This window comes from Salmo salar, chromosome ssa20 (assembly GCF_905237065.1).
Source record: "Salmo salar chromosome ssa20, Ssal_v3.1, whole genome shotgun sequence".
Classification (NCBI taxonomy): domain Eukaryota; kingdom Metazoa; phylum Chordata; class Actinopteri; order Salmoniformes; family Salmonidae; genus Salmo; species Salmo salar.
The window spans coordinates 15,428,756-15,453,444 of record NC_059461.1 but is presented as its reverse complement, the minus strand read 5'-3'; the positions used below and the strand labels follow the sequence as shown (position 1 = coordinate 15,453,444).

The 24,689-nt window shown below is 43.7% G+C and overlaps 2 protein-coding genes across 2 annotated transcripts in view; both read left to right on the top strand.

Moving 5' to 3' along the window:
* Positions 1–5,291, top strand: part of LOC106580081 (proprotein convertase subtilisin/kexin type 5-like) — a 40,132-nt gene extending 34,841 nt beyond the window's left edge. Inside the window, 6 exon segments of the mRNA XM_014160700.2 lie at positions 552–745; positions 1,066–1,150; positions 1,929–2,032; positions 2,122–2,260; positions 2,513–2,628; positions 3,699–5,291. Of these exon segments, the coding sequence (XP_014016175.2) occupies positions 552–745; positions 1,066–1,150; positions 1,929–2,032; positions 2,122–2,260; positions 2,513–2,628; positions 3,699–3,814 (754 nt within the window). The 3' untranslated portion in view covers positions 3,815–5,291.
* A 9,463-nt stretch (positions 5,292–14,754) lies between these two features.
* LOC106580231 (keratin-associated protein 5-2-like) lies at positions 14,755–20,872 on the top strand. Its single transcript, XM_045704215.1, has 4 exons — positions 14,755–14,777; positions 18,199–18,992; positions 19,779–19,847; positions 20,868–20,872. Exons 1-4 carry the CDS (start codon positions 14,755–14,757, stop codon positions 20,870–20,872), a joined length of 891 nt encoding a protein of 296 aa, XP_045560171.1.
* Positions 20,873–24,689: the final 3,817 nt, after the last annotated feature.

The following is a 24,689-nucleotide window of genomic DNA, read 5'->3' as shown; positions in this document are numbered from 1 at the left end:
TCTCTTTGATGACCTCGCCAAACTGGTGTGGGTGGGGTTGGCGGGGGAGGGTGATCCAACATGGGAGAGACATTTTGGAGCACACGGTTTCACCTTTGTTTTGTTGTTGTTGTTCTTTTAACAGTGTGAGAGCGAAGGCTGCAAAGGAGGTTTATGGAGTCATCTCTGCAGATGTGCTTTAAAAGAATGCACCTGTTCACCGTACAGAAACGCACACTCCAACGCACACGCTCGCACTCTCAAATGCAGCCATATAAGCCGATACGCGGCGCAAACATATGATGTGTATGACTTCAGGCCGTGAACTTTGTCTGCTCCCCCATGGGGAGAGGGGTTGTTATTCTGGAATCGCGTGGATTGAGATTTATCACAGTGGTCAGAGTGCAAAAATCCAGCCTCTCACTCAGATTCTTTTCTCTAGCCTGTTCCCGTAAGCCGATAACAGCAATGATAATGATGCATATTTCTCCTCTATCTGTCCTCCCCTCCCTCCGTCCGTATCTTCCCTCCCTCTCTCTCTCTCTCTCCTCTCCTCCCTCGCTCCGCTGCAGGACGTGCGTGTCAGAGTGCCCCTCCGGGTTTTTCCGCGATGACAGGAAGCGCTGTAAGAAGTGTTCGTCTCTGTGTGAGACATGTGTTGGTAGTCGTAGCGATCAGTGCTCCACCTGCAGGCCGGGCTTCCACCTTAACGAGGGCTCCAACACCTGCGTGGTCAGCTGTGTGGACGGCTTCTATCTGGACCACGGCAAGTCCAGGTCTCCACACACACACAAGGATTATTCTAATATAGGCCTCGAAATCTGAAGTATTTCCAGTTTTCTTTTCTCCCTGGTAGGCGGTTGATTGATTTGATTGATTGATTGAACCAGTCCCAGAGAAGAAGGGAAGTATGAAAACCAGCAGAGCTGAAAACCTTGAGGCTCAGATTTGAACCCCCCGCTTCACCATCCTCAAACTCAGCCTCTTCTCCCTCACTCACCTCTGACCCCCACACCAATCCTCCTAATGCTCCCAATGCCTCTTTGGTCCCTATGTGACTAGACGTTGTCTTCTCTTGTGTTACAGATTCCAACATGTGCAGGAGATGCAACGAAATCTGCAAGAAGTGCATCACGTCTAATATCTGCACAGAATGCAAACCAGGGATGAGGTACGCCAAGCCAAACCCACTTTCCAACATCCCCTCCCTCACTCGCTGCTGGTTTCTAGTAGTAGTTGAATCACCAAACAGTCCGGTGATCCATTTTGACGTGTCTCGTGGAGTTTTTGGTGGCTTTTGATCATCTTGATTACCGTTCCAGTTAGATTGAGGGCAAAACACTTTGAAGCATCTCAGAACGTTGTGGTCTTGAACCCAGCCTGACTCGGGTTGCTTCTGCTAGTGTTCAATGCTGTCTGAGACGGAGGTGGTAACGTGTGCAGTAATCCTTCCGAATGCCGCAAGACCACAGACAGTCACTCCTCTTCACCATTCACAGGAAAGAGGGAGGACAGAAACCCAAATCCTTTCTGGGAAATGGAACTAATATAACCCAGTCCAGCTGTTTTTCAGCTCAGTGCACCACAGAAACATGTCCTCACAGCAACTTCTCAGAATGAGGTTTAGAACCTGCTGTTCTTGAACAGACTTTTCTGAACAGTCCTCTCTAGCCGTTCCAAGTATTTTAACTATTCCACAGCTACCACACCTGATTCAACTTGTCAACTAATCAAAGCCCTTGAAAAGGCGAATCAGGTGAGCTAGTTCAGGGCTACAAAAAATGTTTTGAAACGTGTGGGGGGGTCCCAGAGGAGGGATTTAAAAACCACTGGACTATGTATAGTGTATGATTTTGTTTATGATGTCAGACTAATGTAGGAAAAAGAGAGACCGGTTGCTAGAGAGGTGCGTTGTGTGATTGTATAATTCAGTGTATTGCTTTCTCCAGTCTTCAGGGGAATAGATGTCAGATGACCTGTGACCCCGGGACCTACTATAATGGCCACAGGAGGACCTGCGTGCCGTGCCACCAAGTGTGTGCCACCTGTGCAGGTAACGCTCCTTTCACAAAGTAAAGATGGGGCCTACTACTACTCAGTTGCCCAGTCTGTGCAAAGCTCACTGTCTCCCCCTGTCTGCAGGCACGGGGATGGAGGCCTGTATCAAGTGTGCAGAGAGCTACTTGATGGAGGAGTGGCGCTGTGTGTCCACCTGCAGCGTGGGATACTACATGGCCGAGCAGACCTTGGACAACGGCGACGTCAACAAGTCCTGCAGGAAGTGAGTCGGATTTGACGCGCACAAATTCCACACCTTCCACTTTCTCCTCTCTTTTGACACCTCCTCCCTACAAACCTGGCATGTTTATCCTGGCATGTTTTAACTGCCTCAAACCGGCCTCTAATCTTCCAAACATCTGTCCTATATCTATGGTCCCTTAAACCTGCTGTTTCCTCCTTTAATCCTGTACCTCTACTCACAGGCTTTGTGGAAAGTGTGCCTTCTATTGCCCAAACTTTAGCTCTCCCCCAGGTGTGACCACAGCTGCTACTCCTGCACAGGGCCCGGCGAGACGAACTGCAGCACCTGTGTGAACGGCTATAACCTGGAGGCAGGAGTGTGTGTGGTCAGCACTATCTGCAAAGATGGTGAGTACTAGAAACCCCTCTAATGTATATTATAGACTCTTTATTTCAGGAGCTCGTTCTAGCGGTGGCTGGTCACTGCCTAGGTCGCGGCTTCCTTAGACGTCCGTAGACTTTCTTAGCTCTCCCCTCTTATCTAGTTTTCTTCCTATCTGCCCCTCACCCTCATCTGTCACATTCTCTCGTTATCGCTCTTTTCCATATTCTCTCCTACCGTTTAGTAGGCCCCTTTTTTGACGCGATCCTTTGCTCCTACCTAATCTATCCCAATCTCCCTTTTACATCTTGTCTAAATTGTGCATGTTTAAAATGTTTTTGGCATTCCGGTGACACAGCTAACCTTTTCAGCCCTAACCTACAGGGCCCATTTGTCTGCGAGACATGATGGTGTTTGTGAGTCGTGACCATAGAGTTGAAAAGAAAGCCCACCCCTATCTTTGCCATTATTGCTTCTGTGAACAAGTGGGCATCGGCGTTAAGGCCAATCCATTTCTTTGCCTTCTGCTTTTGAGTTTATTGGTGGTTCGTAAAACAAACTCTACCTACTGTACTAGTGTTTTTGTACTGTAGTTAATTAAACAGGATTTGTGGCATCTATGGTCAAGAACTTTCTTAAGATGTTCTGATTATATTCAAAGTGTCATCCCCAGTCTGTCCATGAGACCAAGAGAAAGTGTTTTATTGACTATCTGGTAATGAATCACTTCAGCTTGTAACCAACTCCAGACTCTCTCTTGGTTTTTGAGTGCACTGCAAGTTTAAATGTCCATTATTTCAAATTGAGGTTACAACAGACGGGCGACCCACTTTTTGTGTGCAAAGTCATCTCTGATGAAAAATCACTTGAAATTGTCCCTGTTTGAAACTGATTGAAATGTTTTTCTATTTTTCCCAAAATGTCTGTTTAACTTTCTGACATGGATCCAATCATTCCTGCTGGACTACAATCTTTCCCCTCCAATGAACATCACATCTCTGATGGATCAAAATCTATGTCACCTGACCCCTCTCCTGACCAATCCCACGGCTCTGCGTGTCGTCGTCCCCGTCTCTTCTTCCTGGTCTGTGGAAAGCAAATGAAGAGTCTTGGGCGGAAGGCAGTTTCTGTGTGCTCGTAAAAAAGAACAATCTGTGCCAGCGGAAAGTGCTGCAGCAACTGTGCTGTAGAACATGCTCGCTAAAAGGGTGACTGGACATCCCGCGAAGGGGATGGGGGGGCGGCACCCCTCTACCCCAGCCTGCTCACTCAGTTACATAATTTATAAGAAAATATGTGCCTCTTAAGGGACTACGTCAGAGGTGTGATGACAGAACTACAACAAACCTACCTTTTTCCTGTTCTGGGACATGTGGTCAGGGCGACAGTAGCGACTGGGCCTTACTAAAAAAAAATGAAAACAAATATAATGTGTCGGTATTTTGTGACCAAAGCATCGATGCCAAAATAATTGTACCCTTTTCCAGTGTAGGATGTGTAGGTTGCAGGAGGAACCTTGTGAATCTGTTTCCCTTCATGTTCCCCTCCTCGTCAAGATTAATGATGCGCAGGTGGAAGCTGATGAACGTACCAACTCCGGGCGGTGTTTTTGTAAATAAACTTAAAAGCTCACTCAATAATGTGAAAACTGTCTGGGTTAAGTTTGCTATCTGCCAAGTGAGGATACATGCGCACATGAGCGCACGCACACAGCAGGATTGTGCAAACACTTGAATTGATAGTTGCGAAAATCATGTCCCCATTCTACATGTAGCCATTGTGTGCCACAGGAATTAGAGGTTGCTAAACTGTCATCTATGTTTCAGGTAGTGTGTGCGTGTGAGAGAGAAAATGTTACAGGTACCTTTGACTCACTTAGGTTCAGACAAATCATTCCACACTACATTACATAAATCGGGGTCATGTTTATTAGGCACAAAATGTAAGAAAAATGACTTAAACAGGTAGGGACTACCTGATCTCGTCCAATAGGAAACACAATTTTTTGGTCAATTTTTTTTCATTGCGTGTCCTAATGAACATGACCCATATCTTACTGCTACATGAGACTATGGGGCCATTGCACTTTCACAAACAGCAGCACTATCAGGGCTTTATTCCACAACATTGCACGGTTATGTCATTGCATTCAAACAGAGTTGGTACTGTATTGACCTTGATCATCTAACAATTTTGATATGATAGATGTTTTTGGTGGACTTCATTTCAATGTTATTCTATCCTTGCGAGCTGCCACACATTCAAGACATGTCCATGACACTTTAGCAAACGGCATGCATTTCATAAAGGTCATGCTCATTAGGCACCAAACGGAAGAAAACAGATTGCATGACGTATTGAAATGTTTTCTGTTGTGTGCTCTGATGAACACGACTCAGGTTGTAAGCCCCTCTCAGAGTCCACGACAATGGTTGGTGCTGCAAAATGTAACCACGGTCTGTCTCTGTCACATACAGGCTATGGAACTCAACTTTGTAGTGGTTGAGAAAAACCTGTTGAGAAATCCTGTTCTAGAATGAATACTGAGGTGGTTACAGCACTGTATTCCAATAAAGATTCTCAATGTGGGTTTATACCTTTTTGAACAATTACTGTAGTCGTGTTGTACTGATGATTTTATCTTTTGATTTGAAATAAAAATTGATTGATCCCTTTGGATGAACAAAAATGTATTCTTGGTCATTGTTGAAGATTAGTTAGATTTTATTAGTTAGTATCAGAGTACTAGGTTGTTTTTATTGTACACCAGTGTCAATTTTATTTATATATTAATGGCATTTTGATGGCATTACTACTTTTTTTTTTTACTTAAATGTTTTTTTTAATTAAAATGGTTCATCTTTTTGTCGTTTTTTTCTGCTAGGCTCTGTTGGTCATTTATGGTCGTGGTGAACGTAATAATTTCCCCACTTCATTTGGGTCGTGTTTATTAGACACAAAATTGAAAAATAGCTAGCTGAAACAGGGAGGGACTACCTGGACTTGTTTTATAAGAAATGCACATTTTAGTTTTACATTATGAAAAGTTATAAAACATTTTCTGTTGAGCCCTAATGAACACAACACTGGTTGTATGATAAACCTCCCAGCCTGTTCCTTACTCAACATTATGTTCCTGTAAGTTCAAGTTTTAGCAAGAAGTTACAGGATGTATGTAATATAATTGTATTTGGTCCCATTTGCAGACATTTTTATCCGAAGAGACTTTTGTCCAACACATTTAATATCTACATAGTGTTTTTAATCGTTAATTACTTTTTTTTGCCATGCAGCTGTGTAGCTAACTACTGGAACTAAACAAAACATTTTTTGCAAAAAGAAAATAATGGGTGAAGTAGGCGAATTATTTAATTTTTCGGCATCAGCTAATGGCTGTTACGTAGACCGTATTACCTCCACGCTGGCGGTCACGAGTCATGACCGCTTAGTCACAGTAATTAGGCTTCTCCAAGATCTGATGCTGCGGATGGTCATTAGAAACATACCAAACTTGCTAACTGCCTGGTGGTACTCAGCACTCTATTGTCCCTCTAATCACTCTGACATCAATGGAAAATTGAGTCAAACACTTCATGGCCTCTATTAAAAAGAGGATCCCATTAGCTTTCTATAGGCTATGTCTCCTATATTTATTTCTCAACTTTCCTAATATTAAGCACATTGCTTCTCTTTACAACAGGAGTATAGCCTACCTGGCTGGCATGAAAGTGAACCAGTTCGCTATTTAAGTACATAGATGACATGTATTTTTTTTCCGCTGCCCCTGTTTCGATACAGGTGCATGATAATGATCCATTCTAAATCAAAACACATTTCACATATATGCAGCACCAGTCAAAAGTTTGGACACACCTACTCATTCAAGGGTTTACATTTTTTCTACATTGTAGAATATTAGTGAAAGCATCAAAACTATGAAATAACACATGGAATCATGTAATAACCAAAAAAAGTGTTAAACAAATCAAAATATATTTGAGATTGTTCAAAGTAGCCACCCTTTGCCATGATGACAGCTTTACACACTCTTGGCATTCTCTCAACCAGCTTCATTTCAATTAACAGGTGTGCCTTGTTAAAAGTAAATTTGGCGAATTTCCTTCCTTAATGCATTTGAGCCAATCAGTTGTGTTGTGACAAGATAGGGGTGGTATACAGAAGATAGCCCTATTTGGTTAAAGACCAAGTCCATATTATGGCAAGAACAGCTCAAATAATTTATTTTTATTTAACATTTAACTAGGCAAGTCAGTTAATAACAAATTCTTATTTACAATGACGGCCTACCCCGGCCAAAACCGGACGACACTGGGCCAATTGTGCGTCGCCCAATGGGACTCCCAATCACGGCCGGATGTGATAGAGCCTGGATTCGAACCAGAGACTGTAGTGACGCCTCTTGCACTGAAATGCAGTGCCTTAGACCGCTGCACCACTCGGGAGCAAAGAGAAACAACAGTCCATCATTACTTTAAGACATGAAGGTCAGTCAATGCGGAACATTTCAAGAACTTTGAGTAGTGCAGTCGCAAAAACCATCAAGTGCCATGATGAAATTAGCTATCATGAGGACCGCCACAGGAAGACCCAGAGTTACATCTGCTGCATAGAATAAGTTCATGAGAGTTAACTGCACCTCAGATTGCAGCCCAAAGAAATTCTTCACAAAGTTCAAGTAACAGACACATATCAACTTCAACTGTTTAGAGGAGACTGCGTGAATCAGGCCTTCATGGTTGAATTTCTGCAAAGAAACCACTACTAAAGGACACTAATAAGAAGAAGAGACTTGCTTGTGCCAAGAAACACGAGCAGTGGACATTAGACTGGTGGAAATCTGCCCTTTCGTCTGATGAGCCCAAATTTGAGATTTTTGGTTCCAACCGCCGTGTCTTTGTGAGATGCAGAGTAGGTGAACGGATGATCTCCGCATGTGTGTTTCCCACCATGAAGCATGGAGGAGAAGGTGTGATGTTGTGGGGGTGCTTTGCTGGTGACACTGTAGAATTCAGGGCATTCTTAACCAGCATGATTACCACAGTATTCTGCAGCGGTACGCCATCCCATCAGGTTTGCGCTTAGCGGGACTATCATATGTTTTTGAACAGGACAATGACCTAACACACCTCCAGGCTGTGTAAGGGCTATTTGATCAAGAAGGAGAGTGATGGAGTGCTGCATCAGATGACCTGGCCTCCACAATCACCCGACCTCAACCCAATTGGGATGGTTTGGGATGAGTTGGACCAAAGGAAAAGCAAAGGAAAGGAAAAGCAGCCAACAGCAAAGGAAAAGCAGCCAACAAGTGCTCGGCATATGTGGGAACTCTTTCAAGACTGTTGGAAAAGCATTCCTGTTGAAGCTGGTTGAGAGAATGCCAAGAGTGCGCAAAGCTGTCATCAAGGCAAAGGGTGGCTACTTTGAAGAATATAAAATATATTTTGATTTCTTTAACACTTTTTTTTGGTTACTACATGATTCCTTATGTGTTATTTCATAGTTTTGATGTCTTCACTATTATTATACAATGTAGAAAATAGTAAAAATGAAGAAAAACCCCTGAATGAGTAGGTGTGTCCAAACTTTTGACTGGTACTGTATATTATTTAGTATATGTAGAGATTAACTCAAGAATACTTGTGAATGATATACAGTGCATTCGGAAAGTATTCAGACCCCTTTACTTTTTCCAGGTGAACCTTCGCCCCAGTCTGATGTCCAGAGCGCTCTGGAGCATGTTTTAATCAAGGATCTCTCTGTACTTTGCTCCGTTCATCTTTGCCTCCGTCCTGACTAGTCTCCCAGTCCCTGCCGCTGAGAAACATCCCAACAGCATGATGCTGCCAGCACCATGCTTCACCGTAGGGATGGTACCAGGTTTCCTCCAGACGTGACGCTTGGCATTCAGGCCAAAGATTTAAATCATGATTTCATCAGACCACTAGAATCTTGTTTTTCATGGTCTGAGAGTCCTTTAGGTGCCTGTTGGCAAACTCCAAGCGGGCTGTCATGTGCCTTTTACTGAGCAGTGGCTTCCGTCTGGCCACTCTACCATAAAAGCCTGATTGGTGGAGGGCTGCAGAGATATTTGTCCTTCTGGGAGGTTCTCCCATCTCCACAGAGGAACTCTGTAGCTCTGTCAGAGTGACCATTGGGTTCTTGGACACCTCCCTGACCAAGGCCTTGCTCCCCTGATTGTTCAGTTTGGCTGGGCAGCCAGCTCTAGTAAGAGTCTTGGTGGTTCCAAACTTCTTCCATTTAAGAATGATGGAGGCCACTGTGTTCGTGGGGACCTTCAATGCTGCAGAAATCTTTTTGGTTACCCTTCCTCAGGTCTGTGCCCCGACACAATCCTGTCTCGAAGCTCTACAGACAATTCCTTCGACCTCATGGCTTGGTTTTTGCTCTGACATGCACTGTTAACTGTCGTACCTTTAAATAGACAGGTGTGTGCCTTTCCAAATCATGTCCAATCAATTTAATTGTCATAGCAAAGGGTCTGAATACTTATGTAAATAAGGTATTTCTGATTTTTTTAAATAAATGTGCAATAATTTCTAAAAACCAGTTTGATTTGTCATTAAGGGGTATTGTGTTTAGATCATTTTTATTTAATCCATTTTAGAATAAGGCTGTAACGTAATAAAATGTGGAAAAGTCAAGGGGTCTGAATACTTTCCAAATGCACTGTAAATAGGAATCCAGGTCTGGTATCTAGGGTCCATAACAGGCAGTGCAAAATGCTTTTTCTGCTGTCAGAGATTGCCCTCTGAAGGTCAGCTAACTGCATCACTCCAACAACTCCTGTTCTCCAAAGTGACACTTTCTTTCCTTCTTTGAGCGTTTATAGTCGTTTGCGTTTGTCGAGTTTAGTTTCTCTCCCTGAGTTTTGTTCCACCCCTCCCGTGTGTGTGTGTGTTGGGGAGAGGGGCTATTTGTATGGCAGTAGCCCGGGCTCATCTGAACGGGAGCTTCTGCCCACTGTATTTATAGCACAAAGAGATGCTTTTGTTTTGCCCCTGAAAACAATTTAGCTTTTCTCAGAAAGCCAGAGCACACAGTCAGCGACCTCGCACTGCTACCCTCGGAAGGCTGTGACCCGCCCCCCACATGTGGTAGGACATGACTGACAGAGGGTGGGGGTTGGAGTGGGGGTGTCACAGCCAATGTTCCCTCTAACATTGTGAAAATTCTGTGCAACTTCCGGCGTGCGTGTACTGTGAACACTGAGGCTGTACCGGCTTTAAGTTAGTTTTAACAGTGGTCAAGTAGGCTACTGTGGCTATTTGATCATAACGTAGGCCTGCCATCGAAAACAATGGAGAAAATGCATCCCAGAACATTTTAACATGGAAATAGCTGTTCTATCATTCAGGCTACAATAGCAGCCATTGTGTGGTGTTATCAGGAATCAAGGTAAGACCCAGATGCAGACTGTCAAGATAACAATGTTTATTGTAGCAACAGGGGCAGGCAAGACAGGTCACGGCAGGCAGGGGTCGAAGAGCCAGGGTAAGGCAAAGGTACAGGACGGCAGGCGGACTCAGGGTCAGGGATGGGCAGAGTTCAGTTCTCCAGAGGTGGAGCAAAAGAGAGGCTGGGGAAAACGATAGGAGCGGACAGGAAAAACGTTGGTTAGCTTGAACGAACAAGACGAACTGGCAACAAACAGACAGAGAACACAGGTATAAACACACAGGGGATGATAGGGAAGATGGGTGACACCTGGAGGGGGGTGGAGACAAACACAAGGACAGGTGAAACAGATCAGGGTGTGACAGGTGTTCAGTGTAGGCCTACATTCCATGAGTCTTTTGAAAAAAACATGCAGGGCTTGACATTAACCTGTTTATCCACCTGTCCTTCAGACAAGGAGGTGACTGAAAATGTGTTGTTTGATGCAAGAAACCAATTTACTAATTTATTCCCATAACATTATTACAGAGAATCAGACAAATTATGCTACCCTCTGTCTATTGGGTACTTAGCTTATTCAAGCCAGTCTCAAAATACAGCACTGCCACTTTAAGACAAAAAAAATTAATATTTACCTTTGAATGATGTCTGGAAATGCACTCATTTTGTGCTCTTCTAAGAAGCAATCACTCCCCCATTGCTGACTACAAATGAACTGGGCTAATAACTCATTAACTAGCAAAGTATATGAACAAATGTACAAATGTGCACATGCCGCTAGATGCAGCTCTTGCTTTGATCTCAAAACAAGCGCATTTACTCATGACAGCTCATGCTGTAAAACAGTCCATTTCAAAGTGAATGGCACAGATCCATATATGGCAATGGTCTATTTACATACAGGCCTACTGCAGCTCTGATTGGTTATGGAGCACCGGTCTGTGTAGAATACGGGCCTGAGTCATGCCTGTCAATGCAATAGAGTCCTAAGCTGATGCTTTCTGACTACAACAAAATCTCTTGAATATTTAGTTTTGCATTGTTTCAGTATGTTGCATTGAAAGTGGCTAATAGTGCGTTGATTCGATCACAATTCCCACAGTGAAGGGAAACGTTGATAGTAATAACTAAATGGGAAAACTCTAGAAAGTTAAGTGAAGTTCAGTCTCGTGCTTCTCTCCGCGGGCTGATATTTCGGGGCTGATATTTCTTCTGCCAACGCAGGGCCGCAGCTTAGAGGGAACATCCGAGGGTTGCTGACTGTGGGCTCTGACTTTCTGTTAAAAGCCTAATTGTAGTAGTCGTGACCTGACCAATAAAATGTTATCATTTGGCTTATGTTGTCGTGGTGCAGAGAGTTATTGTCTTCAACTGGCTTCAACTATGATGGATGCAATGGCTAGCCCCAAGTCGTTATATATTATATTTTGTTCTTGTGCATTTTGCTATTTTGCTATTTGCCTCATGACTCCTGCATGCTTTGTTGACTATGAACTTTCTTGTTCACCCAACCGTGGGACAGACTATGTTTGTTCCCACACTCGGGACTCTGACTCTCTATTAGTTACACAGACTATTGGCCTCCCATCCTATTCTAACCACCTCTCGTCGGCTTTGTATTCATGTTACCTGATGAAACTGCAGTACAATATGATCTTGTTGCCATCTGATGCACATTCAGATGTCATGGTCCACCCTGGTCCATCTACTGTTGCTAGCCCCAATTCTGACTTGCTCTGATATCTGCTCCTCTGATTTCTGCTCCCGTAAAAGCCTGGGTTTTCTACACATTAACACTAGAAGCTTATTACCTAAAATGGATTAATTGAAAGTGTGGGTTCAGAGTTCCAATCCAGATGTGTTGGTCATTACTGAGACGTGGTTAACGAAGAGTGTTTTGAATACTGATGTTAACCTTTCTGGTTATAACCTTTTTCGACAAGACAGATCTTCCAAAGGTGGGGGAGTGGCAATCTTTACCAAGGATCACCTTCAGTGCTCAGTTGTCTCCACCAAGTCTGTCCCCAAACTATTTGATTTGCTGGTTTTAAACATTAAACTTTCAAATAGCTCTTTGTTGACTGTTGCTGGGTGCTATCGTCTTCCATCAGCAACAGCCTGTACCCTACCTGCCCTAAGCTCTGTCCTGGCCCCTTACACTAAGTCTGAATTTGTCCTGCTAGGTGACCTAAACTGGGACATGCTTAAACCACCTGACCAAGTCCTAAAGCAATGGGACTCCCTAAATCTTTCTCAGACTATCCCCAATCCCACAAGGTATGACACTCAGAAAAGGCTACAGAAGGCTACATTCTGTTAAAGGTTCCCAAAGCACACACATCCCTGGGTGTGTGCTCGTTCCAGCTAGCGACTGGAACGAGCTGCAACAAACACTCAAATTGGACAGTTTATCTCTACCTTCTTGCCCTTTGTGCTGTTGTCTGTGCCCAACAATGTTTGTACCATGTTTTGTGCTCCTACCATGTTGTGTTGCTACCATGCTGTGTTGTCATGTGTTGCTGCCTTGCTATGTTGTTGTCTTAGGTCTCTCTTTATGTAGTGTTGTGTTGTCTCTCTTGTCATGATGTGTGTTCTGTCCGATATTTATATATATATTTTATTTTTATCCCAGCCCTCGTCCCCGCAGGAGGCCTTTTTGCATTTTGGTAGGCCGTCATTGTAAGTAAGAATTTGTTCGTAACTGACTTGCCTAGTTAAATAAAGGTGAAATAAAAAGAAAGAAATAACCAGGCCAGCGTAGTGCATCTCGTTTCGGCATGACACTGCTCAGCTCGGTAGTCTAAAAAGGGTATTTGTCATACCACAGATGTGGAGTAGGTGTCGGGTGTGTGAGACTAGTCCTAGTAGGTCCTAGGTAGGGTTGTGTAACTATATTCTCCCTCTCTGTTTTCAGGTGAATACCTGAGCAGGTATTGGAAATGCCACCTGCTATAAGTGCACAGGTCCTGAGAAGGAGGACTGCACGAGCTGCCCATCCAGCAGGTGATGGACACACTGCAGTGGATTAGAGAATGGGTCATATTCATTAGTGCACACGTTACAAAATTGCAACTGAAACCGAAAACAAGGGTCTTGTATTGGACAAGTTTAGACCTTGGAGCACCTTTCGATACACTGAATGTCTGTGAGATGACTGAACATCATGTTATTTGATTAAACGTCACTTTGGAAGTTCAGCCTTAACAAAACTAATGTTTTGATGAATAATGATCATGTCTGGTAGATACAAAACCCCAAATACTTTTCATGTCGATATTATTATTGGAATTCTATATAAGGTAACGATTTTACGTTAACTGTGTATTATGAAGCACACATTAAAGTAATTTTATATGAGAGGGCGTGGCACAATTGCTTCTCTACAACAGAGTTACCAATTAAATGAAAATGTTATTTTGAAAAATGTATTTATATGGTACTATTTCATCCCTCCGCGAGATTATACTGTAGTCCCCGACACAAATCTAGGGTTGCCAGTCAAACTGACTCGTTGTTCGTTCCATTGCGGTTCATTCTATTGGCACGCTTTGCAGGCTCTTTCTCTCTTGCTATAGCCAACTACACAGCTAACATAATCACTTCCAAGTTCAAACTGAAACTGGAGAGACAGCTAAACAGCTGCATTTCATTTGACCTGTTATTCTATTGACATGTCTTTGGATAAAAAACTATGCTGATGCATGATGACGCCACTGAGAGAAAAGTTGTCTGTCTGGTCCTGACTCTGGGCCAGTGGAGATCGCATTTGAAAATTGAAACAAATGTTGCAAAGGTCTGAGAGGCAGTAGCCTAGGGATGCACGGTTTGACTTTTAACCAGCAGTCCCCGTGGTTATATTTGCAGGGTGGGCAGGTTTAGGGTCATGAAATACTGTGTGGATGGAAGGCTGGTGGGTGACGGGGCGGGTTGAATAAAGAGAAAACAATACCTTAAAATACCTCCATACATGTGTCATTCTTGTGCAATTTATATCTATAGGTTACACTGAGTTTTTTTATCTCATTATTTTAGGCTATCTGGCATTAGTGCGTAGGCAAAACCTAAACTTTATGGCCTAACTATGTGCCAAATAGCCTACATGCCAATCTCCAAATGCTTTTAGGAATGGGCAAAAAAAAAATCAATCCATGAATTTAATTGGTATTAACACATTTGTTTTTTTAGGTAGAAGTACTGTCATGTTGTTGATGCCAAATTGCAAACCTTATTTTCACCTTCTCTATTACAGAATCAATGGGTGTGCCTGAGTCTTATCATCTCTCGACTAGGTAAGCTGTTTCAACCTAGAACACTGTTCTCCTGCTTTGGTCTTTTTCAGTCAATGCAGGAAGTCCTGAAGAGCAGGAGTGCGTGAAGCGTTTTGTACCAGCGCAGCTCTAACACCAGACTTAAACAATCAACATACCGAATCACGGAGATAGGCTATGATTTGTAATCAGGTATGGCCTGGAACAAAAGCTTATATACACTCCTGCCATTCAGATCTGGAGCTGTCTCCTGTATAAGTCATTATTCTGTTCTATGGATACAACTGGGGGGGGTTCAAATAAACCTACCATTAAAATGATAGACTGTTCATTTCTTAGTCAGTGGGCAAACGTACAAAATCAGCAGGGGATCAAATACTTTTTCCCCTCACTGTATATAACGCATGCTCCACTCTCAAGTTGAAGTTGAACTTGTTGACTGATGCCATGGAGGCAGATGCTAAGAAGACGTAAGCATCTGCGAACCAGAAGCCTGCAGCCAAGGCAGCACTGGTCCACACCTGCCCTGTCTGTGGAGTGAGTAGTATTGGTTGGTGCTGGATTTGCCTTTAGGTTTCTCCCCATGAGTAGGCTAATGTGCTGGCCTGTGTGGTTCAGTCTTTCATATGTGTAGTAGTTTTCTGCATCGTATTGCTTAGTTTATCATTTGTCAACTTTGAATTCAATCTAAGACACAGATGAACTTCCTCCATTTTGTACTTGACCTTTACAGAGGCAGACCCGAAGACATTCAAGCAGTGCTTTGAGCAAGCATCCTAAGTCTCCAGTGGTCCTAGTACTGGTTGATGTGCAGGTCTAAGTGACCATACACACTCAAATGGACCTACAGCTGGGTTTAGATTCTTCCATCATTCACACACAGTAGACATAGCCTAAAACCCCAGGTTGTCAACAAAATTCTGTCCTCAATGCTTACGGCATCTTGTCTATGGCTCAATTTGTGGAAATGCTGTGATCCCTCATCCTCTTTAAAGCTGCAATAAGTAACTTTTTGGGCGAGCCAACCAAATTCACATAGAAATGTTAGTTATAGATATTTCATTATCATTGAAAGCAAGTCTAAGAAGCGGTAGATCTGTTTTGTGTGTTATTTCTATGCACCCCGTTCTTGAGTTTAATTTCTGCTCTTTTACTTTTGGTTTTGTACACCAACTTCAAACAGCTGAAAATACAATATTTTGGGTTATGGAAAGTATGGTCCCAGGTTTGTGGCATTGATGAATAAATAATTTCATGTTGACTCAAATTCAGATATTTATATGTTACAGTGCCTTGCGAAAGTATTCGGCCCCCTTGAACTTTTTGACCTTTTGCCACATTTCAGGCGTCAAACATAAAGATATAAACCTGTATTTTTGTGTGAAGAATCAACAACAAGTGGGACACAATCATGAAGTGGAACGAAATTTATTGGATATTTCAAACTTTTTTAACAAATAAAAAACTGAAAAATTGGCCGTGCAAAATTATTCAGCCCCCTTAAGTTAATACTTTGTAGCGCCACCTTTTGCTGCGATTACAGCTGAGAGAGCGTTTGTGAACAGCAGTTTTCAGTTCTTTCCACAGATTCTCGATTGGATTCAGGTCTGGACTTTGACTTGGCCATTCTAACACCTGGATATGTTTATTTGTGAACCATTCCATTGTAGATTTTGCTTTATGTTTTGGATCATTGTCTTGTTGGAAGACTAATCTCCGTCCCAGTCTCAGGTCTTTTGCAGACTCCATCAGGTTTTCTTCCAGAATGGTCCTGTATTTGGCTCCATCCATCTTCCCATCAATTTTAACCATCTTCCCTGCCCCTGCTGAAGAAAAGCAGGCCCAAACCATGATGCTGCCACCACCATGTTTGACAGTGGGGATGCTGTGTTCAGGGTGATGAGCTGTGTTGCTTTTACGCCAAACATAACGTTTTGCATTGTTGCCGAAAAGTTCGATTTTGGTTTCATCTGACCAGAGCACCTTCTTCCACATGTTTGGTGTGTCTCCCAGGTGGCTAGTGGCAAACGTTAAACGACACTTTTTATGGATATCTTTAAGAAATGGCTTTCATCTTGCCACTCTTCCATAAAGGCCAGATTTGTGCAGTATACGACTGATTGTTGTCCTATGGACAGAGTCTCCCACCTCAGCTGTAGATCTCTGCAGTTCATCCAGAGTGATCATGGGCCTCTTAGCTGCATCTCTGATCAGTCTTCTCCTTGTATGAGCTGAAAGTTTAGAGGGACGGCCGGGTCTTCGTAGATTTGCAGTGGTCTGATACTCCTTCCATTTCAATATTATCGCTTGCACAGTGCTCCTTGGGATGTTTAAAGCTTGGGAAATCTTTTTGTATCCAAATCCGGCTTTAAACTTCTCCACAACAGTATCTCGGACCTGCCTGGTGTGTTCCTTGTTCTTCATGATGCTCTCTGCACTTTAAACGGACCTCTGAGACTATCACAGAGCAGGTGCATTTATACGGAGACTTGGTTACACACAGGTGGATTCTATTTATCATCATTACTCATTTAGGTCAACATTGGATCATTCAGAGATCCTCACTGAACTTCTGGAGAGAGTTTGCTGCACTGAAAGTAAAGGGGCTGAATAATTTTGCACGGCCAATTTTTCAGTTTTTTACTTGTTAAAAAAGTCTTAAATATCCAATACATTTCGTTCCACTTCATAATTGTGTCCCACTTGTTCTTGATTCTTCACAAAAAATTACAGTTTTATATCTTTATGTTTGAAGCCTAAATGTGGCAAAAGGTCGAAAAGTTCAAGGGGGCCGAATACTTTCGCAAGGCACTGTATGTATAAAAGGCATATGTATACATTGTTTACTATTTTGATTTCTTTAAAACAATGTAATTGTTGGAGTTCGGGTGTTTGATGGGATTGATGGGTGACCAGGTGGATTCTTGTCAAATAAATATGCTTACTCATTCATGATTATGGATACATTCAGCAATGAGTTAATCTGGCTTTGAATCTGCAACAGAACATGTTTATTTTAACGAGCTGCACTGCGCTGGCCTGGATATTTATTTATTTATTTTTATTTCATCTTTATTTAACTAGGCAAGTCAGTTTAGAACAAATTCTTATTTACAATGACGGCCTACCAAAAGGCAAAAGGCCTCCTAAAAATATAGGACAAAACACACATCACGACAAGAGAGACAACACAACACCACATAAAGAGAGACCTAAGACAACAACATAGCGTGGCAGCAACACATGACAACACAGCATGGTAACAACACAGCATGGTAGCAACACATCATGGTAGCAGAACAAAACATGGTACAAACATTATTATGCACAGACAACAACACAAAGGGCAAGAAGGTAGAGACAACAATACATCGCGCATGTCAACAAGTTCATTCTAAATTGCTTTAATACAGCAGTGAATTCTGACACCATGACTGAAATATATTTAACCTTTTTCATATACACTGATCAAAAATATAAACACAACATGTAAAGTGTTGGTCCAATGTTTCATGAGCTGAAATAAAATATCCAAGAAATGTTCCATACTCACAATAAAAACGTATTTCTCTCAACTTTTGAGAACAAATGAGTTTACAACCCTGTTAGTGAGCATTTCTCCTTTGCCAAGAGAATCCTCAGACTGTCCGCAATAGGCTGAGAGAGGCTGGACTGAGAGCTTGTAGGCCTGTTGTAAGGCAGGTCCTCACCAACATTACAATCTTAGTAGGTAACTGTCATTCAGTCTATATGTCTGACCCATTGACTCCCTGTCTGTCAGTGTGTTTGTGTTAATGAAACTGACTGTGCGTCTCTTCGCCTGGCCTTAGATAAGTTCCAGACAGGCGGGTGTCTCTACAGAGGGGAGTGTTGTGGCGGGTGTCTCTACAGAAAGGAGTGTGGTGGCGCGTGTCTCTACGGAGGGGAGTGTTTTGGCGTGTGTCTCTACAGAAAGGAGTGTGGTGGCGCGTGTCTCTACGGAGGGGAGTGTTGTGGCGGGTGTCTCTACAGAAAGGAGTGTGGTGGCGCGTGTCTCTACGGAGGGGAGTGTTGTGGCGGGTGTCTCTACAGAAAGGAGTGTGGTGGCGCGTGTCTCTACGGAGGGGAGTGTTGTGGCGGGTGTCTCTACAGAGGGGAGTGTTGTGGCGGGTGTCTCTACAGAAAGGAGTGTGGTGGCGCGTGTCTCTACGGAGGGGAGTGTTGTGGCGGGTGTCTCTACAGAGGGGAGTGTTGTGGCGGCTGTCTCTACAGAAAGGAGTGTGGTGGCGCGTGTCTCTACGGAGGGGAGTGTTGTGGCGGGTGTCTCTACAGAAAGGAGTGTGGTGGCGCGTGTCTCTACGGAGGGGAGTGTTGTGGCGGGTGTCTCTACAGAGGGGAGTGTTGTGGCGGGTGTCTCTACAGAAAGGAGTGTGGTGGCGCGTGTCTCTACGGAGGGGAGTGTTGTGGCGGGTGTCTCTACAGAAAGGAGTGTGGTGGCGCGTGTCTCTACGGAGGGGAGTGTTGTGGCGGGTGTCTCTACAGAAAGGAGTGTGGTGGCGCGTGTCTCTACGGAGGGGAGTGTTGTGACAAGTGTTCAGAGGGCTTCTTTCACTCCTGGCGAAGGCAGTGTGACCCTTGCTCCGGCGCTGACCGCTGCCTCCACTGCAGCCCCACTACCTCAGAGACGGACTGTGTACTCCGCTGGAGTGTGGCGAAGGTGAAACACCCCACCGAGCACACACCATTTGTTCTCATGTCTCTCTCTCTCTCCCCTTATCACTTTTAATCTACTTTCGTCTTCTCTGTTCTACGACATTTTGGGGGATTACATCACAGCAACTTTACTCTACTGTTGTACTCCACTCTATCTTCTGCTCTGTTTATATTTGTCTGTTGGCCTTATTGCTCCCAGGAGAGATTGACTGTCTGTGAGACTAAGACAGACAGAATGTTTGAGAACCACAGAGAAACGGCTATAATAAGTCAATGAGAGAGAGAGAGAGAGAGAGAGAGAGAGAGAGAGAGAGAGAGAACAGAAACAGAAAGAACAGAGAGGGGTAGAAAGTGAAGGAGAGAACAGAGAGAGAGAGAGAGAGAGAGAGAGAGAGAGAACAGAGAGATAGGGAGAAAACAGAAAGAGGTAGAGAGATCTGCAAGGAAAGCGGCTCCTTCTTATCATATGTGGCAGACATGTCCAAACTGATCCCCTGCATGGGCCCTGAAACCTGCCACAGCTCACGCCCCATCACTTGCATTTAACACCTTTCCCACTCTGCCCTGCTGTAAAGCCACCCCTATCTCACCTCAGTCTCAGCGTTGGGCATAGATAGCGTTGGTATGTTACTGTGCGCCTGATAGTCCAATGAGTATGTGTGACTCCAATATCTACGCTAGCATACTACTTAGTATAAAGCAATGTATTGGACATTTGAGTGGCTCCGGTGGTGCCAGTGTTGATAGATCCATATGTCTTTGATGTATCTATCCTACAGGTGAGGTGGAGAACCCAGAGTATGAGGATTACCTGCCCCGTGAAGAGAGCTGTAAGAAATGTTTGCAGAGTAAGTACACCTTTGCGAGTCTACGGAACTCTACTTTTAGACCCCCGCTTCAGACTACTATAGACCCCAATAGACTGCCTCAAATCCCCCCCAAGACCGAAGACCAACACTTAGAAGTGTTACAATAATACTGATCATCTTAACATCCTTTCAGACCCCCAAAACCTTCCTGTGGGAACCATTTCCGTTTCCTGCACCCTAGCTGAATACCAGGTCTGCATCTTTGGCCATTTTGGGCGAAGCCTGTCACCATACCAGAAGGCCATTATACCTTGTTATTCAGTCAGAACTAAGAAAAGCACATGCAAGATGTTATTCATCATGGGGGGGAATGTCTTTGTTCACCGTCACCGTCACCCCCCCCCCACTTTTGGTAATTATAAACCTCTGAAATAAAAGACAAGCCACAGATGAAGACTTAGAGATTATTGTTCCGGGGACTTGATTCCACCGGCTAAAATGTCAGAGATGAAGTGAGCAATCAGTGTGTTGATAAAAAACAAGCGCGTGTGGACCCCTTTCATAGAGATAGCAGACCCCCATGTCTATAGCCCCCTCCCTCTCTGCCACATGCAGGTTTTTGATTACGTGCGTACCTAAACTGAAACTTCTCCAAACTGTAAGGATGCTAAGAAGGCTGTATCACTTACGGCCGTGATTGGCCCAGCGTCGTCCGGATTTGACCGGAGTAGGGCGTCATTGTCAACTGACTTGCCTAGTTAAAAAAAGGTTAAATTAAATGTAAATATAAATATGAGTAAGATGAGGGGGAGTGAAAGAGCCTGTAATATGATGAACCAGATATTTCTACTGTGTGTTCTCTCTCTCTCTCTCTCTCTCTCACAGTTGTCTTCATGTCTTCATAAACTCTCCATACACCTCGTAGAGCATAGCGCACACAGTGCTGTAGTTGTGTTCTGATCCCCAGCTCGCTCTGTAGGGAGTGATAGCAGCTGAACCAGGAGCCGCATAATGACCTCTTACGGGTCTCTTGTGAACTTCATCTCTCTTGTTCCCCAGGATGACTGAGTGACCCAACAAAGACTTTGCTTATACAGCTTGTGCGTGTGCATTTGACTGAATGTGCGTGTGCTTGTAACGTCTACGCCTCGGTTTGTGTGTGTGTTTTGAAAAGCTGTAGAAGTTTTCCTCTTGCCGTGCTCCATTAATCTCGATGTGAGGCGTTTTCAGAAAGGAACAGTAAACATTACACAAAAGAATGGAGATTTGTTGTATTATGGCTATATACTGTGTTTTAACAACGTGCAAATAGTTGAAGTACAAAATATGGGTTCTATTTACAACAGTGTTTCTCCTTCACTGGTTGACCTTTTCTTGTGGCAACAGGTCACAAATCTTGCTGCTGTGATGGAACACTGTGGTATTTCACCTGATATGGGAGTTTATCAAAATTGGATTTGTTTTCAAATTCTTTGTGTGCCTGTGTGATCTGAAGGAAATCACTCTCTCTCTCCGAATAATAGCTCTCCCAGGTAGAGGCTTATTCCCCCCCTGCAGTGTCATCTAATGCCATGTTGGCTTTTGGGTGCTGGGAGGGCTAGCCGCTTAGCTGCGTAGTGCTGCGCTGGGGGAAAGCAGCCGTGTCTCCCAGGAATGCCCTATTGGGCACGGCTGAAGAATGAGCTTTTGTTGCTCCTGTTGTTCCTCCTGGGATATTTTGGCTGCCGAGAGCTGACGGGATGACAGGAATAGGGTAAGGCGTATCCCGGGCAACTCTCTGATGGTTGGGAAGGGAATTAGGCCGGAGCGTTTTGGTTAGCGGCTTACTGTTATTTACAGGCCTGGTTACTGTAAGTCATGCTCAAGGTTATCATTAAAAGTCTGGGTTAGGTTTAGCAAATATGAGTGTACGCCCTCTTCTTGTAAGCCAACACCTATTCACACTTTTTAATTGCGACAGTCTTGAGACAGATGAACTCACCCAGTGGTCTCTGTTTTTGTGATTTCTGTAGGCTGAGCTGGTTGTGATTAGTTTGAATTTGGTGAACTTCGCATGTGGAGAGGATAGTTTGGATTGGATTAGGCTGCATTGGTATGTTCAAATGGATCATATTCATCCCCCACAGTGGGCAGATAGGTGTAGGGGAGGCGACTGCCTGGTTTTGTGTGATGCTATGCTGCCGCCTGCTGGCATGAAAAGGAAGTGCTTCAAATGAGAGCTCTTGAGTGCATCTCAACAGTGAAAGGTTGGCTTTCTCTCCTCGTCCCCCTGCCTTCACATTCACTGATGTGATGGAGCGATTTAGAGAAAATTCACAGTGAATATCTTATCCACCATATTGCCTTCACCTAGCGTAGTGTTTTCGGATCAGTGCAGACGATGAAGAGGAGACTGATAGAGGAAGCCACGTGGTAAGATTGCGATGCACCCAGTAACTGCCAAGGTGAAGGAGATGAACAATGAAACTGACTTTTAGGTTAATGATTAAGGATTCGATTAATGATGGACACCCCAAGCAAAGCGTCCAGAGGTGGAAAAAGTCCTCCAATGTCATACATGAGTAAAAGCAAAGATACCTTAATATAAAACGACTCAAGTAAAAGTAACCCAGTAAAATACTACTTGAGTAAAAGTCTAAAAGTATCCGATGTTAAATGTACTTAAGTACAGTGGTGGAAAAAGTAGTACATTTTCATACTTGAGTAAAAATACAAAGTTAAAGTAAATGTTATACATAAAATTCCTTATATTCAGCAAACCAGATGGCACAATTTCCTTTTGTATTACTTTTTTTGACAGCTAGGGGCAACTCCAACACATCATTTACAAAATAAGCATTTATGTTTAGTGAGTTCACCAGATGTGAGACAGTAGGGATGACCAGGGACGCTCTCTTGAGAAGTGTGTGAATTTGACTTTTTTCCTGTCCTGTTAAGCATTCAAAATGTAACTAGTACTTTTGGCTGTCAGGCAAAATGTTTGGAGTAAAAAGTACATTGTTTTCTTTAGGAATGTAGTGAAGTAAAAGTTGTCAAAAAAATAAATAGTAAAGTACAGATACCCCCAAAAACTACTAAAGTAGTACTTTAAAGTATTTTACACCACTGAAAGCGTCACCTGTGCAAAGGAGTACTACCAGTAAATAAATTATTGTTGAATCATCTTTGACAGTTACACTGCTGCCTACAGATATATTATGATATGAAAGTGGAGGTTGGGGCCTGATTCCGACACAAGCTGTCCAGACAGGACCTACAGAGTGAATATTACCATGACATGTGTCAAGTGTGAGGACAGACACTGTTCCAACTGTGACCAGTCCCAGTACTACTGGTGTGAGCAGGGCTTTTACGTCTCAGGTAGGACCCATCATTCAGTTGATAGTTCTACTCTGACTTTTGTCAGTGAATCAGTTGGTAGAACACACGCTTTATGTCATTGGTCATTAAACGAGTGTGTGCGTCTCCAAACGGAGAGTGTCTGGAGCAGTGGAAGGGAGGGCTTCTTTGTCGGTGAGGAGAGTCAGGAATGTGTCACTGTGTGTCGGACATGCGGCGGGCCAAACTACGACGACTGTGACTCCTGCGAGGATGACTCGCTCTGAAGGACGGAGAGTGTGTGAACTACCACTTCGCTTCCCGCCCTGTCAAGCGTTTCCTCGACAGCAAGGCCTCATCTGAACTTCATACTTACCTAACTAACACTTCATATAAGTTCAGGGGTCTGCAACTGGCGGCCCGCGGGCCAAATTCGGCCCAGGCACAAGACGATTGTGGCCAGCCAAGGTTGTCCAATCATTCCTTATTATTTAACTCATATTCTGCTCAGGTCAGGGTGAATGTGAGCAGGGTCACTCCAGTTGTAAGACATGCACAGGCTCTGGGAAGTATCAGTGCAACACTTGTGACAAGGGTAAAAGTTGAGTGCATGGGATTTAGTGTTCCTGATTGCTATGTCCTCATCTGTCCGCGGCTGGGTGTAATCGCCTGAGTTTGTCTATGTAATTTATCTGCGTTCTCCGACCTGCACGAGTACTTCTTAAGTCATCTTTACGGCAGTTTGATGGAGTGGTTCAATTGTGAAGGTGAGGCATGACAATTTGTTGACAAAATACTAGACTTCATTAAGCTGCATGTCGTGCGTAGGCCGCCAATGTCCAGTGTGTGGTGTGTAAACCTAGGCTGTTCAAACAGGGACGCAACTGTGCTGAGAGGTCAAAGACACACACAAGAGACACACTCTCACAAACCAGTGGAGTCTGAAGGGCCAATCATCACTTATTAGTTATAGGCAAGTTATAGTCTGGGTACCAGTCTGTTTCTGCTTTTTTGTGGAATAAGGAGTTGGCAAAAGAGCAGAAACAGACTGGCACACAGGCTAGGCAAGTTCATAGTTTGTGACGAACCATAACAAGTTCTTTACTTATTTCCACTGTTGTAAGTCACTTCAGCAACACCAACACTGGAAGTGCCACCCCACCTGCAAGACTTGCAAAAGTAAAGGCCAATTCAAACTCACACTCAACCTGCATTAGTGTGAGACACAATCTTCTATCTGCTCAGGTAGCAGAGATCAACTCTACCTTACCTGAGTTACCTGGCTGAATAACAATGTTGACAGCAAAGGGTTATGTCTCGTTGACAGCTTGGACTTTAATGTCACTATGATGTAGTGATTGTAATATGAGCAGAGCACCATTGACTTCACAAAATGTACCATTAAAAACAGTGCCCCATATTGAATTGCTGTACTACTGACTGAAGTGGAATTGAGTGGAAGTAAGGATTCAACAGTTGAGTTCCTCCTTCCATTCTCTTTTTGCAGATGAGGGAGCCCTGTTCTGTAAGTCATGCTTCGAGGGCTTCAGGATTTTTGGAGGG